The sequence below is a fragment of the Fusarium keratoplasticum genome, chromosome 5 (genome assembly GCF_025433545.1).
Source record: "Fusarium keratoplasticum isolate Fu6.1 chromosome 5, whole genome shotgun sequence".
NCBI lineage: Eukaryota > Fungi > Ascomycota > Sordariomycetes > Hypocreales > Nectriaceae > Fusarium > Fusarium keratoplasticum.
Window position 1 is genome coordinate 1,917,468 of NC_070533.1, and position 15,191 is coordinate 1,932,658.

The 15,191-nt window shown below is 53.2% G+C and overlaps 6 protein-coding genes across 6 annotated transcripts; 3 read left to right on the forward strand and 3 right to left on the reverse strand.

Annotated features, from left to right (window-relative positions):
• Positions 1-2,226: 2,226 nt before the first annotated feature.
• Positions 2,227-3,796, forward strand: NCS57_00722700 (Spermidine synthase; the record flags this gene model as incomplete). The annotated part of the gene is made up of 4 exons (XM_053057083.1): positions 2,227-2,263; positions 2,585-2,913; positions 2,964-3,204; positions 3,519-3,796. The coding sequence occupies 4 exons, from the start codon at positions 2,227-2,229 to the stop codon at positions 3,794-3,796; spliced, it is 885 nt and encodes a 294-aa protein (XP_052913278.1).
• Positions 3,797-4,138: 342 nt separating this feature from the next.
• NCS57_00722800 (uncharacterized protein) lies at positions 4,139-5,143 on the reverse strand (the record flags this gene model as incomplete). The annotated part of the gene is made up of 1 exon (XM_053057084.1): positions 4,139-5,143. One exon carries the CDS (start codon positions 5,141-5,143, stop codon positions 4,139-4,141), a length of 1,005 nt encoding a protein of 334 aa, XP_052913279.1.
• An 894-nt stretch (positions 5,144-6,037) lies between these two features.
• NCS57_00722900 (uncharacterized protein) lies at positions 6,038-6,371 on the reverse strand (the record flags this gene model as incomplete). The annotated part of the gene is made up of 2 exons (XM_053057085.1): positions 6,038-6,227; positions 6,280-6,371. The coding sequence occupies 2 exons, from the start codon at positions 6,369-6,371 to the stop codon at positions 6,038-6,040; spliced, it is 282 nt and encodes a 93-aa protein (XP_052913280.1).
• Positions 6,372-9,870: 3,499 nt separating this feature from the next.
• Positions 9,871-10,987, forward strand: NCS57_00723000 (Target of rapamycin complex subunit LST8; the record flags this gene model as incomplete). Its single annotated transcript, XM_053057086.1, has 4 exons — positions 9,871-9,892; positions 9,950-9,971; positions 10,031-10,526; positions 10,574-10,987. The coding sequence occupies 4 exons, from the start codon at positions 9,871-9,873 to the stop codon at positions 10,985-10,987; spliced, it is 954 nt and encodes a 317-aa protein (XP_052913281.1).
• Positions 10,988-11,675: 688 nt separating this feature from the next.
• Positions 11,676-12,030, reverse strand: NCS57_00723100 (uncharacterized protein; the record flags this gene model as incomplete). Its single annotated transcript, XM_053057087.1, has 3 exons — positions 11,676-11,751; positions 11,801-11,861; positions 11,913-12,030. The coding sequence occupies 3 exons, from the start codon at positions 12,028-12,030 to the stop codon at positions 11,676-11,678; spliced, it is 255 nt and encodes an 84-aa protein (XP_052913282.1).
• Positions 12,031-14,160: 2,130 nt separating this feature from the next.
• On the forward strand, positions 14,161-14,791 carry NCS57_00723200 (uncharacterized protein; the record flags this gene model as incomplete). Its single annotated transcript, XM_053057088.1, has 3 exons — positions 14,161-14,449; positions 14,580-14,672; positions 14,727-14,791. The coding sequence occupies 3 exons, from the start codon at positions 14,161-14,163 to the stop codon at positions 14,789-14,791; spliced, it is 447 nt and encodes a 148-aa protein (XP_052913283.1).
• Positions 14,792-15,191: the final 400 nt, after the last annotated feature.

The following is a 15,191-nucleotide window of genomic DNA, read 5'->3' on the forward strand; positions in this document are numbered from 1 at the left end:
AACCATAGCTCGGGGTCTATATTTGTTTGTTTGTTTGCCGTACCTGATGCTGGAACGTGTAGGATTGGAGGCCAAAGTCTCAACCAACGCCCAACCCGCAATTACTTTTGGGTGGACGCCAGCCCAGGTCCAGGTCCATTCAACCTGATCGTCAGATACAGGCACAAGACTGCGGCAGCGGCAGCGCTCGGCGCCATTGGACCTTGTGCCGGAAGCCAGAGCTAGTGTATCCGAATAGAGGGATATCCCTGCCTTCCAGTCGAGGGCAGGAATCCTACCTAGCGGACACACTGCAACGTTGGAAGAGCAGGGGAAGTTGGCGCGGCCCCTGTATTCGGGGTTTCAAGTTGCCAACGGCCGAGCTAAAGGGGTCCCGGGCAAGCCATCCATCGAGGATATACGGGACTGAGAAAAGGACGCATCGCCCGATCGTAACGGTTGCCCACGCGTCGTTTCGCTATGCTTGACTAATGTCCTGGCATGACTCTCGGGGAGCTGTCTGAACCGTTGAAACATAGGGTGTGGGTGATTGGCTGAAGTCCAGGGTAGGGGACTGACTACCGTGATGGTCGAGAATCACGATGAGTGTTTCGTTTGCAGTCTTGGGACCAGCAGAGAACCATCCATCCTGACTAATGCGAGGTAATGTCGGGGTAACGCGCATTGCTTTTCCTGTTGCAGGTTCAGCGGAGCTTACCGAATGGTGGCCAAGCAATGTTAGTTGTTGCAGAGATATGCAGGAGAGCTCTTTCAGTTCAACTCGGACAAAGTGCGTACAACGCCATGCTCCGATGGCTGACATACACTTTCCCATCACAAAGCGGCTGGAACCTACAAGACGCGTGGTAATGGCCATGGCTGAGTTACACCGACAGCCCAACGACTATTCGGAAGGGGGGCTTTATACAGCCAACACTCCAGAGGGCCGTCCCGGTTCCTTACCCGGCATCAACCCCCATGATATGATATGAGGGAATGATTCGATACTGGCTTCTAACCCTGCGCATACCAGCATCAAGCCACGGGACCTTACCGCCGGGAGGCTTAAGAGGATTGAAGAATAAGTTGCTGAAGGAATGGAATTCATTGGGTGCTGCGACTCCGGGGAGCGTAGCCGAGTGCCCATTGGCCTTATGTGCAGAAAAGACGCAGCGCATGACACACTGCGTAACGCAGGTACTGTGAGCTCACCGGGAACACACCGTAATTTTTCCTTATTTTTTTCTTCCTTCGACCGGCAGTGAGTGGGTTAGGTGAACATTCGAGGTCGGTGCCCAATCGGAGCATGTTGGTTGACCGTGCTCTCATTCAGCTTATGCTTCTAGCTCATGAGAACCCGCCGCTATGACGTGGGAAGAAGATGACGTCGAGCTGGGAATTGCTCAGGCGTCGAGGTGTTATCTAGAGTTGTACATGGATCCTAGTGACACTGAGCTCGGGTTTCGCAGTGGTGAATGCTGGCAGGTAGACTCTTATCATGATACGTCGATTGGTATACATGCCCAATGTGCTCGACCCACGGGACGGGAGAACTCTGCCGTCTGCAAACCGGACCAGCAGCCGGTGATGCTTAACTAGTTACTGCAAATGGAAATATCTGGAGAGAATAGCGGCTTCAACACCCCACGTTCTGCCCAGTGACGTCTGACGTCTTTAACTGTAAAGGGCAGCAATTTGACAGGCAGAAGTTGTAAGCTTGTCTTAGCCCTTTAGACACAAGAAAAAAACTCGACGTAAAAAACATGGGTTAGCAGGCCAATGCACTCTCTGCTAGTGGTGCCAGGTCATCATGTTCCTGGGAACACCCTTCCAGGCACAGCCATTGCACGGTTCAGTACTCTCTGGTGTCCAAGGATGCTGTTTAATACCTCGCGTAGGACCCCATTCTTTTTTCCATCACCGCCTAATCGACATCTGGGGTTCTAAGTTGGGGTCTGGAGGGTGTTGCTGCCCAAGGTTGTCCGTCCGTAGTGAGACAGGAAAATTATGACGCTGCCGTGGTCTGTTTTGCGGTGGGCGTCGAAAATTTTACCCGCATCCCCACCAGGAAGGTCCGGGTACGTGCAGGTGCGTCGTGGCTGCGAACTCGTTAAAAAGACAAGCCTCGCACCTTTTTCGACTCTTTCATCACCGCTCGCAGTTGGACTCATCGGCTCGTCGCTTCATTACCATCGTCGCTCGCAGCTTGTTCTTCCTCTCTCTCACTCTCTACGCTTCTTCAGCACAATGTCTTCCGAGGAGATTACCCACGAGACCATCAAGGGTGAGTTTCTACACACAAAGTTTCTACCCCGCGCTGCCCCTCTCCCATGATGATCGCCCATCCCGCTCCGTCTTCCCCATTGTCGCGAATATCCTCAAAAATGCGATCCCGACGACCCGTATCTGGAGAGAATTGCACCAAGAAATCAATTCCCGATTGAATGACACGCGTCGACCTCATCCCGAAACCACGGCTCAACCTCACCTCACCCCTCGTTGGAGACTACCCCAAGCTTCCCCTCATGATGAGCCCACCGAAAGACCGCTCCATTACTCGCATCTCAACCCAAACCCCAACATCGGCTGACTCGTCAATCTCTAGATGGCTGGTTCCGAGAGATCTCGGAGATGTGGCCCGGCCAGGCCATGACCCTCCGCGTCGAGAAGGTCCTCGTCCACGAGAAGAGCAAGTACCAGGACGTGCTCATCTTCAAGTCGACCGACTTTGGCACCGTCCTGGTCCTGGACAACGTCGTCCAGTGCACCGAGCGCGACGAGTTCTCCTACCAGGAGATGATCACCCACCTCGCCATGAACTCTCACCCCAACCCCAAGAAGGTTCTTGTCATTGGTGGTGGTGATGGCGGTGTCCTCCGAGAGATTGTCAAGCACGACTGCGTCGAGGAGGCCATTCTCTGCGACATTGACGAGGTACTTTACTTTCCGAATACCATTAGCTGCAGTCTCACTCACACCACCAGGCCGTCGTCCGTCTCTCCAAGCAGTACCTCCCCACCATGTCCGTCGGCTTCGACCACCCCAAGGTCAAGGTTCACATCGGCGACGGCTTCAAGTTCCTCAACGACTACAAGAACGAGTTCGACGTCATCATCACCGACTCTTCCGACCCTGAGGGCCCCGCCGAGGCCCTGTTCGAGAAGAACTACTTCAAGCTCCTCCACGATGCCCTGAAGGAGGGCGGTGTCATCTCTACCCAAGGTTGTATGTTCCCTATTTTCCTCAGGGAAGTAACTGGGGTCACTAGGAACGGCAGAATCGGGGAACCTTCCACTGTCAAAGTTGACTGGTGTGCATGGGCTCACCCTCGATTGGCACATCATGGTGCCACTCCCGACCTAGCGACTACCAGAAGCCAGTGCTGCTTCTCCAGCTCAGCTTCCGGTAGTCCCGCGTTAGCATGCATTTTCCGTTCCTGCTTTTATGCGTGCCGCGTTCTGCTGTTCCTGCCTCGTTACTTGTTGCACTGCATGGTAGTTCATGATGGGACTACGCTTACACAGTTGACTCTGCCACAGCCGAGAACCAATGGCTTCACCTGCCTCTCATCACCCAGCTCAAGAAGGACTGCCGCTCCATCTTCCCCGTCGCCGAGTACGCCTACACCACCATCCCCACCTACCCCTCGGGCCAGATCGGCTTCATGGTCTGCTCCAAGGACCCCAACGCCGACGTCAAGACCCCTCTCCGACAGTGGACCAAGGAGGAGGAGGATGAGAAGTGCCGATACTACTCTTCCGAGATCCACAAGGCCAGCTTCGTCCTCCCCAAGTTTGCCGAGAAGGCTCTCGAGTAAGGTCACCATTAACGACGACCGAAAACGAGAAACGACGACAATTGGGTTGGGCATTGCTTACGAGTTTAATGTTGGAAATGGGATCACGGGGGAAAAACCAGGCCAAGGTGGCCATTTGGATTCATGGATGCCAGGATATGCATCACAATACGGAAAAGACTCTGGCGTTACTGCGAGTAGGGCTCATGGAGTCATGAAATATAGAGTATTTCAATCTCTCATCTGGGGTCTTTGTCTATGTGAAGTTGCTCTGACCATGTTTTATATCACGAACCAACTTGATCCAAGGACACGCGACAGTCTATAACTTTTGACAGGTTTCTATTATCTAGTCTCATGCAATCATAGCTCGTCGAACTGGACCTTTCCCTGGCTCACATCCGGATACACGTCGAATCTCCGTTGTGTGTTGAGGGGAATATTCCTCCTGGCCTCGGTGATCTTTTCAGGCTCAAGCTCCCACTCGATAATTGTCTCTTTCTCATCAGCCTCAACAGGGACGTGTGCCAGAGGGTCGGCGACAAGACTGTGACCCCAGGCAACATAGTCCGAGTCGACGTTGCGGGCGGGACTGCACAGAGCAACGTAGAGCTGGTTATCGGCGGCACGGGCTCGGCCGAGAAGCTGCCAATGCAGAGCGCCGGTGGTGGTGTTGAAAGCTCCGGGGTAGATGAGGGCAAAGGCACCCTTGCGGGTTGCGATGGTGGCCAGCTCGGGGAAGCGCACGTCGTAGCAGATGGCGACGGCAATCTTGCCGTACTCGGGCAGGTCAACCAGCGTCACCTTGTTCCCCGGGCTCAGGACATCAGATTCGCGGAAAGTGACCTTGCCGGGGATGTCAATGTCGAAGAGGTGCACCTTTCGGTGTGTGGCCAGCAGCTTGCCGTCCGGTCCAAACACTAGACAGGTGTTGTAGTGCTTGCCTGTGTCAGGGCTGAACTCGGGGATTGAGCCACCAACGAGGTAGACACCGTTGTCGGCAGCCATGGCCGAGAGGGCGTGGAACGACGGCGCGGCATCGCGGGAGGGAGGACTCGGCAGGAGGGTCTCTGCGTACTCGGGGAAGTGCTTTGTTCCGTACGGCGAGTTGAAGCACTCGGGGAGGACGACAATCTTTGCCCCCGAAGCTGCGGCGCGGGCGACGTGCGAGGCTGCGCTGGCGAGGTTGGCCTGCTTATCTGCCCCCGAGGCGAGCTGCACCAGAGACAGCTTGACGGGCTTCTTGAGGACTGGGTCGGGGATTGACGACATCTTGCGGACGAGGGAGGGCGTGTAGCAGCTACGGGGGATCGAGGATGAGAAGATGGATCTTGAGGTTATGGCGACTCGACCGAGGGCAGTTCGCATGGTGAGATGTAATAGAAAACCGAAGAAGGAGGAGAAAAAGGATAGCTATATATCATGCAGAGAGAGATGTCGTTTACTCCTCCGCTCCGGTGACCGGATGGAAGTGGGGGTGGGGTCAATTTGCCAATTACGCGATGGGGCCCGGCATGACGCGGGGCAAAGAATCGTGAGGGACGCTATTTGTCAGGACGAAAATGGTAACGGGGAGCGACGGAGGCTGTTGTCCGCTCTGTGATTTTCCTTGAGGGTTTAGATAGTCTACAGGTTGGAATAGTGTGTGTTCGGGGTGTGATGTAGTTCCGAAACTGGCCGAGATTCTGAGATTAAGCACCAGTATGAGAGCTTTTACACTGGTGACCCATGTTGCTCTATGTGCTCGCCATCAATTGGATATATATGACACCTGTTGGGATCAATCATGACTCAGGTCTAAGATGGAAATTCAATGTAAGATGCCATGTAAGTAAAGCCTGATAAATGCAAGGCATAGTCTCATAGAGCAACATTCATTGACCAACATTCAAGTGAAGCTGGAGAGGAATTGTCATGATGAGTTGTGCAATCACAACTTCAGTGTCACTCAAGAGCATAGTAAGTGGTTGGAAAGAACAGAGTTGTTGTCGAGGTTCTCTAGACACGGCAAAGAAGCACATAATACTGCCTCTAATGCCCAAATCGAGTAGCTCATCAACGAGTGACTCAACACATCTTTCTCAAACAATTGCCCATGGTATCGTTCCATCGTCAAAGAAAAGGAAAAAAAGGGAAAAAAAGAGACGAAAAATCGAGGTATCTCAAAGTATCAACTCTCGCAGACTCATAACCCTCTTAAACATGTGCTGGTTGACATATACATGCGAGACCCAGCAGGTCTCTCAATGTTTAGAGAGCCCGTCAGGAAGAGGGACGGCTGTACACGCCTTGGTTGCTTGGCGGCGATCCATGGTTGTTGTTATTGTCGCGCTTTGGTGGTGCAGGCGGGTTGCCCCCCTGATGTTGCACCTGTGGAGGAGCAGACGCCCCAGCGAGATAGTCATAGGAAACCCTACGGACCTTGCTCCCTTGGCAGAGCTTGCAGATTTGACTAGTTCTGGGTTAGCGATGCTTGACAATTGTAATATGATGAGTAGACATACGCTTCGCGTTGGAACGAGCCACTGCAAAGATCACAAGTGATCCAGGTCATGCCATACTCGTCAAAGACGTAGGAGGAAAGGGGTGAGCTCATGATTGCAACTCGAGAAGGCTGTATGAGATGAGGTTGAGTTTAAGTTGATCTGGCTGTCGTGGTTCAGGTTGCTTGCTCGACCAAAATAACACCATCCTGAGACGTTGGGAATCTTGTCGGTATATATACTCGGGATCTGGACATCATCAACACTGCCGAAGGAGAACGACCAACAGACTGGGCCCCGTCCGTCCATGACGGCAACCAACACTTCACCGCCCCGCGGGGAGTTATCAAGACGAGGGTTGACACAAGCGCGCCCGTCTGTCAGAGTCGGTAGCCGCTGTCATGACGCCGGCTGCAATCGGGTCTTGTGATGGCGATCATGTCAAGGATGGGCAGTTGCCTTGATTCGGGCTCTCACACCTCAGCCGTCAAAGCCATGTCATGTCTGGGACAATCTGAGCCCAACCGTGAAAGGAAAATTGTCCAGGCGGTAACGACTTCCACATTCTCTACCGCTCTGTGGTCATCTTGGGCCTCATTTCCAGGCGTCCATCCATGCTCATGCCCACGCATTCTCCGCAGCGCGCAACTACAACTGCAACTGCACACGGTGGACCGAATGGCGAGCAGCCTTGGCTTCCTACGCCTCCTGCAGCCTCCCCCTCGGTCTGCGCAAGGAGCGCCTCGCGGACCACATCCTCGGTGCCTACTGGAGTGTTGGGCGGGGAGTAAATCCCTCGACGTCTTGACCGGTTCCGGAGAGGACCGGCAAATGGAAGCCCGCGCTGACCAAACCCGCCGGCTCGCTGCATGATCGCTAGGTCGTGCTTCACGTTCCGGCCGCCGACGAGCCAACCTAGGCCAAGACCCGTCGAGAGCGGCGGATTCGGCTGAACGTCTGCGGCCTTGCGGTTGGCGGCAGCACCCCAGCTCTAAGAGACAAGCACCTGGATGCTATTGCGTGCATCCATGGTTAAGCTCCTGCATCAGCCATGAGACCATGTGCGAGGGGCTTGTTGGGGTAGGGCAAGAGTCGGCCAAGCCATTCGTCAAATCCACGTCACATCTTGTTTGAGAAGCAGATATCTGAATCTCGTGCAATGTCAGGTGTAGCCTTACCTGGAGGCGGCCTTGGGCTGAAGGCGATGCAATGACACTGACAAACGGCTCTGTCCGATGATGCAGCTGTCATCCAGTGGTTCTCTGTAGTGTTTCCATAGCAGCCTGTGTTATCCAGCATGTAGAGGCCCGAGGCTGTGGACGCCTCGGCCGCCGTCCCCGTCCCGCGTCCGTCCCGTGTCGTCGCCCGGTGCATCCTCCCGATAAGCGTCGGGCCCCCGTTCAGCTCAGCAAGGATTCTTCCCTTCCTTTCACAACTAGACCGACTTTTTTTCGGCAGACCGTTTACATGTTCGTTTCTGCATCAGGGAGGGCCGAAAAGCCCGTTCCCGAGACAGGACCAAGCATGCAAGGCCACGACGTTTTTGTCGACATCCCACGCTTGTGTTCCCCATCATCAGCTCGACCGGTCAACAATAATCTTCCTGAATCGACCAAGCGAACCCCAGGAATAGAACGAGTTAGACCGGCAACTCTTTGTGATTTCATCGATGTGTACGTGTGCTTCTCTTCCCTGGCTGTATCTTGTCGTGTTACCCTCTTATCCTCTGGGACCCTTGTCACGCGCCTTGTCGTCTGTCCATTCAGGGTATCCAAGAGTTAAAACCACTCGTAGAAAGAGCTGTGACCAATCTGAGAGTTTGTTATTGATTAATGCCGTATCTGGCCTTTTGCTCGGCACAAGAGCTCAGCCAGTGCAAACGAGGCTATTCACGATCTGACCACCATGTTCCAACTCCCTTGGTTCAGTTGGTCCACGAGCCACAACCCATCATCCGTAGACACTTGTCGAGAGAATCAAGGTGGGGGGGTCTGGCATAGAAGTTGGGCACAAGGCAATTTCGAGTCTGTTTCACAAACTTTCTGGCAAGGCTCATCAGGAGATATGATGCCACATGCCTTAATTTTCAGTCCTGCAGATCCAGTTCTCGACAGTTGACCTGTTTTGATTAGATGGCATCCACGTTGATGCCAAAAGATCAGATGACCCGCAATGCAGCTCGAGGCAATCGATGGCAACGCCGGCGATACGAGGCCTCAGCTCGCAACGGAGGGACAACCTGATTCGTGGGGCAACGTGGCTATCAATAGACAGCCCAACTATGTGTCGCATGGCGCGGCTTCGGCTTCGGACTCTTCTCCGATAACTTACTGACAAATGCTCGGTTGAGAGGGCCTCAGATAGGTCAACCACCCTCTCGGCTTCGGCGTTACAAGCAGGGGCTCCGGCACTTGCGCATGCCACTGACGAATATCTGATGCATCCCCCAAGACTGAAGCCGAGTTGACAGGTTTTCTGACCAAAATCCGAGACAAAACGGTAGGTATGTCTAAGAATTTCCGAGAGAGCAGGGGTTGACAGGCCGCAGTCAGCTTCCAACGGCGTCGCACAGCATTGGACCTGCATTGTGACATATTCGTGAAATGATCTGATAATGCAGTTGAGAGGTGTTTTGAAATTGACGTTGGCCAGAGGGAAGGGGTATCCGCTGAGGGTAGAAGAGACCGGGCTTCACATCTGGTTGAATACCTCCTCAAGCTGAACTCCTCAAACACTCGTCGTAAATCACACGCAGAGGCTGAACGTTGAGAACAGCAGCAAGCGACATATGTGTAGATGGCAGCGCTCGAGTCCAGCCATGATTCAGCGTGGCGTTGTCATAACGGCTGTGGGTAGCCGCCTGCAAAGCAAGGCTTACCTGCCTGATCCAATCGTTGAACAGTCCACTGGAACATGCTGGCGTGGATAGGTTCTGGTAGCACTCGAAGGAAAGAATCCCGACGTCCTGAGTCAGTGACCCATGCAAAAACCTGTCGCCAATATGCGAGACGGGTGATGACATGGGCAAAAACGTCGATGAGCTCGTGTGACCTGTTGCACAGGCGGAGGTTCCTCCGACGCAACAATGACGAGTTCGGCGGATAGGCAGCGCCCCGCGGGACCCCATAGAGGTACATTCGTTCGTCTGAAAGCTTGTCATTTCGTATGTGACCTGAGTCCAACTCGTGATGGTGTCTTTTCTGGTACATCGTCTTCGTGGGATGAGCCATGTTGTATGCCGAAACAACTCATTTCGTTCTCCAAACGCCTCGATGGCAATCCCATGGTTCTGGAAAGATCATGCCTGGTCTTGACTGGCATTAAAGAAAAGTTTGTGGTTAGAAAACAAGAAAAGTTGATGTCGTGCTGTGAGGAAGGCAGGGAGGAGGGTTATGCTTGACATCGGGGTCATGCACGGATTAGAGCATACCCCGATTGGTGCATCTCGGCGACCGCGTCCCGCGCAGCGCAGGCCAAAGTTAGGAATCAATGGGAGTTACGATACCTCTAGAGCTACCTCTCGCCCTCCTCACCCTAGAAAAGGCTACAAAGTCCCTGGAGGACTCGTCTACCATGAGCTGAGCTTCAAGCGACTGATTTACCGTCTTCAACATGTCTGTCATTCTCTGCACTGGTAAATGCGACTGACCTACTCCACGACTTGCGACTCACGAGCTAACCCACGTCGCAGCTGGATATGACCACACGATCAGGTTCGATTCGACCCGCGCTTCCTCCACGAGTTTCCCCCGTTGACACTCTTTCTCGATAGGTTTTGGGAGGCATTGTCGGGTATCTGTTCGCGCACTATACAGCACCCAGACTCGCAGGTGAACCGTCTGTGCATCTCACCCGACAAGCGATACCTCGCCGCCGCGGGCCACCACACGGTCAAGCTCTACGATATCAAGTCGACCAATCCGAACCCGCTGCTGACTTTCGAGGGCCACACGGGCAACATCACTGGCGTCGCCTTTCACTGCGAAGGAAAATGGATGGTAACTAGCTCCGAGGACGGCACCGTCAAGATCTGGGAGACAAGGACAGGGACAATTCAGCGGAGCTACAACCATGGCTGTCCTGTCAATGATGTTGTGATCCACCCAAACCAGGGTGAGATTATAAGCTGCGATCGGTCTGGCAGCGTGAGAGTCTGGGACTTGGCCGAGAACAACTGTTCCCACGAGCTCATCCCGGAAGAAGACGTCTCGGTCTCTAGCGTCACAGTCGCTAGTGACGGCTCTCTCCTATGCGCTGCGAATAATGCTGTAAGTTCCCACCATGCCACTTGAGGGTCTGATCCTGACATATACAGGGCAACGTGTTTGTATGGAACCTTATCCAGAACTTTGACCGCACCCAATTAGTTCCAGTCACGCACTTCAGCGCTCACAAGGAATACATCACGCGCATCCTGCTCTCACCTGACGTCAAGAAGTTGGCGACCTGCAGCGCCGACCACACGGCAAAGATATGGGAGGTCAAGAACATTGAGCCCACCACGGACCCAGAACCCAAGCCGTACCCGCTCGAGGCAACCCTCACCGGCCACCAGCGCTGGGTCTGGGACTGCGCCTTCAGCGCTGACTCTGCCTACCTGGTGACGGCCTGCTCGGACCACTACGCGCGACTTTGGGAACTGCATAGCCAGCAGATCATTCGCCAGTACAACGGGCATCATAGAGGAGCGGTTTGCGTCGCGCTCAACGACTATTCCGAGACGCGATGATTCAGGCATTGGGTGCTGTCAAGATTGGTTGGCCGGAGAATGGCGTTGGGTCCGTGTGTTTTGGTTGTTTAAAGATGTGTTGATGATTGCTCGAGAGGTTTTGTATGCTCCTTGCATGGCAGGCTAGCTGTTCCCGGTTGTGTATGAATGGCAAGTGTTAGACTCGGATATGAAGTTCTATGTTGTAGTGTCTTTGCGGTGATTGGTTCTGAAACGATGCCAAAGCAAGAAAAGGAGTGAGTACTTGACACATCAACTAGGCTCTTTGACGTCCATATTAATAGTAACCTTAGGGCAATCTAAGAACGAGAGAACAGGGTCTAAAGGAATGAGGAATTCATCCAAGTCTCTTCTGCCTATGTTTGGTCCTTATTCTAGAACAGGTTGTGAATGTGTGCTAATATCTGTTCTATGCAAAACATGAGACTACAACTCTCCCATTGGGACGTGGCGCAAGATAAGAAGCATCCTTGACAAGATAGTCCAACATGATGATATCGAGTCGAATGTGGTTCTTGACCAGTGTGATATTTGTCGATGAGAAGGCTAGATTGGATATGAGGAGTGAATCTGGCAAAGTCACAGTAGTGGTTCAAGAAATTATGAAGCAGCAACTCGATTGCTCATGCTAGATACAAAGCCAATAGGTCGCTGCAGATTTCCGTATGGCATTCCATCGCTCGTGAAATTATTCGCCCATCTTGTTGAGGCGGTCCTTGGCAGACTCCTTTGCCTCGTCCGAAGCGTTGGGGTTGCTCAGGGTCCTAGAACTGGTCAGTACAGCCCCATACTTGTAGAGACGAAGAGACTCACGACTTAAGACCACCGGCAACATTACCAGGGTTCTTCTCCTTGTTGTCACCGGCCTTGGAGACTGACGTGCTTGTTAGATTCGGTTTCATGGTCAGGAGTTGAGTGTCTTTACCATTGCCGTCGTTGAACTCCTCATGGAGGACCTTCTTGGAGTGCTCCTTGGCCTCCTGGGAGGTGTTGGGGTTGTTGATGGTAGCCTTGTGGCCGCCAGCGATCTGAGCATCGGTCATTTTGATGGTTGTAGGTGGTCGGTTGGAGTTGATGGAAGTGGTTGCTGTTGCTGTTGCTGTTGCTGCTGTAGGATTGCTATGTTGATGAGAATGATGAGAGAGTCTCTTCGAAGGACAACGTCCCCTTCTTATACTTGGTACTCGACACTCATTCTCGCAGATCGCCGATGTGCTCTTGAACGACCACCGTGAAAATCGACTTCATTGACGCAATTGATGACCTCCTCGATCCTCTAGCTCATCTGTTCCGGCGGTGAAGCTACTAGTAGTCTCGCACATTTCACGACCTCCTACTCGCTCGATCACGGAGCTTTCATTCTAGAGACTGTGCCGTCTGCCAGAGTGGTGACGTGTGGGCGTATCCGGGGTAAGACTTCTACAGGGATTCTTTCTCTCGGTCAGGAACAAACACTCCATGTCTCCCCTTGCGTGCCAGTCTGCCCTCTACGGCATCAGTCATCTTCGGCAAAAGGCGTGCCCGGGAGATGCTAACCTGTGCGATCAAGGTTAGCTCCGATCCGGGCTACTGCGAGGCATCAGAGCGGCTTGTATACACCGATGGCCTGTGAGTTATTAGGCAGACGAGGAAGAGTCCTCCATCGAGATTCACGGTCAATAGAAGAACTTTGGTTCACCACCGTGATGCAGCAGCTATCACCGCGCTCGTCAACGTCGTAGCCCAGGGGTTAAAGTTGAGACTGGTCGGGTTGGGGGCCTAAGATATGAAGTCATGACGCATCAATTTTGACGGTCGATCAAAAACAACACACACTTGCCCGTTGTAGAAACGGCCGCGAGATGACGGGTTTTGTTTTAACAGAGAAAAGACGCCAAAAAGCAAAGAGAAAAGAGACGGGAGACGCGGGCTGCTCCATCGATGAATCATCATGGGCGCGTTGTGCATGACATCGAGACGTGTCTGGTGCTGACACGAACACTGCGCGAAGTCCCGTGAATCTGCACACACAGCAGGCTACCGTGTGAATCAAGGTTCAGGTGAGATGATGAATGAGAGGTCAGGAATTGTCCTCTTGAGAATGTCTTGTAGTGGGTTTGAGTGGTAAAGAAAAAAAGGACAAGAGTTCAGCCGAATGCGAGAGACGAGCTGAGATGATACTGTAACACGGCTCGGAGGTACGCGACCATGTCAGACCTGACCTCACAGAATTTCTCGTAAAGGAGATGGCCGTGGTGATCGGTCATTGCCGGATTATGTGCATCTCTTGTCACTGAGAGAAAAGGGGATTGATGATAGGGATAGCATTTGATCCTTCATCAGACAAAGGCCGCAACCAGTAAGCCAATGACCATCGTGATCCCGGATATGTATGTTGATCCGGAACTCTGAAGAAACCACCTTTTGGAAACCGACCCAGGCCAGGCGTCCTTTTGAACGCCACGTCGATCAAAGAGCCCAACTCGAGTCGGCGTGTCCGCGTCAAACCCGACGAATCAGGGTCAAAAGGTGCCCCCTGCGCGGCTCTTGGCCATGCGTCCATCACCAGAAACCTCCACCCGCACGAGGTCCCGGCTAGAAAAGATTGGATGAGAGAGGCCTACCACGGGCTGTAGTCGGAGTGTTTTTCAAGACGGCACATGACGTTGTGTAAGAACCTTATACCCCATGTCCAGCTGAGCAGGGATCTGAAGAGTGAGCGGACCCAAGCGCCCGGGGCGGTCTGCATGACTTGACCAGAAGAATCCGTTGGGATGGTTGATGTCGATTGTCAGAAACGAAACAGAAGAAATGCGGCTAAAAACTTCAGCGCAGCCAACCACGCGGCGTGTGGGGGAATAGCAAGCCACGCCCAAGCCCCCCCTGAAGGAGGAAGATCGGGGGCGTCTCCATCCTGTGTCTGGACCCCTGTAGCAAATAGCGTCAGCTAGAGCGAGGCTGAGGCCGGCCCGCCACCTCCAATAATAGAACGCATCTGGCATCTTGTGTCGATGACATCCACCTTGGATCAACACCATCTACAACTCCAAACTCCGCTCACAGGCCTCACAGGGCTGCCAGACTGAAAGCCCTCTCAGACGCACGAGCCTCCTGTTCCCCCGTCTCTCTCTTTCATTCTACACGCCCCTCCCCTGGACTCCACGCATCCATCCCTCCTTGAGCCTAGAACAATCATGACCTCAGACGACAAGCCCCCAGTCTTCAACTACATCCTGAGCTTCATCCTCGTAGGGCTCGCATGGGGCTTCACGACCCCTTTCATCCGCCGGGCCGCCCAGTCGCACAACCCTCCTGCGCATCCGGTCCTCGAGAGCCCTGCCGTCCAGGCCAGCTGGCTCAAGTCCAAGGTCTACGGGGCATTCTTCGGGGTTGTCGATCTCCTGAGGAACCCTCGCTACGCCATCCCGCTGGTTCTCAACCTCACGGGAAGTGTGTGGTTCTTTCTGCTCATTGGCAAGGCCGGTAAGTCCGCTGTCTCTGATGGGCGCCTGTCAGAAGAGTGTCGATCCTCCCAACTAGTCTAGACCGGCCGAGGTTGACAGGTCGCCACCTCTAACCTCTGTATCAACTGCTGATGACGCCAATTGTCCAGAATTGAGCCTGACGGTACCCATTGTGAACACTTTGGCGTTTCTATTCACTGTTCTCGGTGATTGGTACGTTGACGGCAAGGTAATCAACAGAGGTGAGTGTTTTCAGTGCCCATCGTTCAGGGGTTGTCTCTAAACGTCTACTCCAGATACCGCAGTTGGGATGGGCCTCATGCTGGGCGGTATTGCCTTGTGCGTCCAGAGCAAGCGTTGATATATATCGGCCTTTTTATGTATAACATGTACTGTTATGATTCTTCATGCACAAATGTCAGCCCGGTGTCTCCGGATTGGTTACCGCCGTTTGCGGCATGTTGATGCGTGACTCCACCGCAAAGCCTCCCACGCTTGGAGGCTTTTGTTGAAGATGCAAAGACATACTGTCAATTCAAGTCTTATAGAGACTATGAATAGCGAAAAATTGATGAATTTTTACATGTATGCTAGACTAGTCTTGAGTCAATATCTTGTGACAATTGCAAGCTGGACGCATCTTAACACGTTGGAGCACCAATATGTCCCCGTCTTACCATAATGCGCATACTCGCTTAAAAGCAGGAACAACGCCTTTCTGGAAAACGGTGCATATAGTAGACCGCCATATGCCACCATGC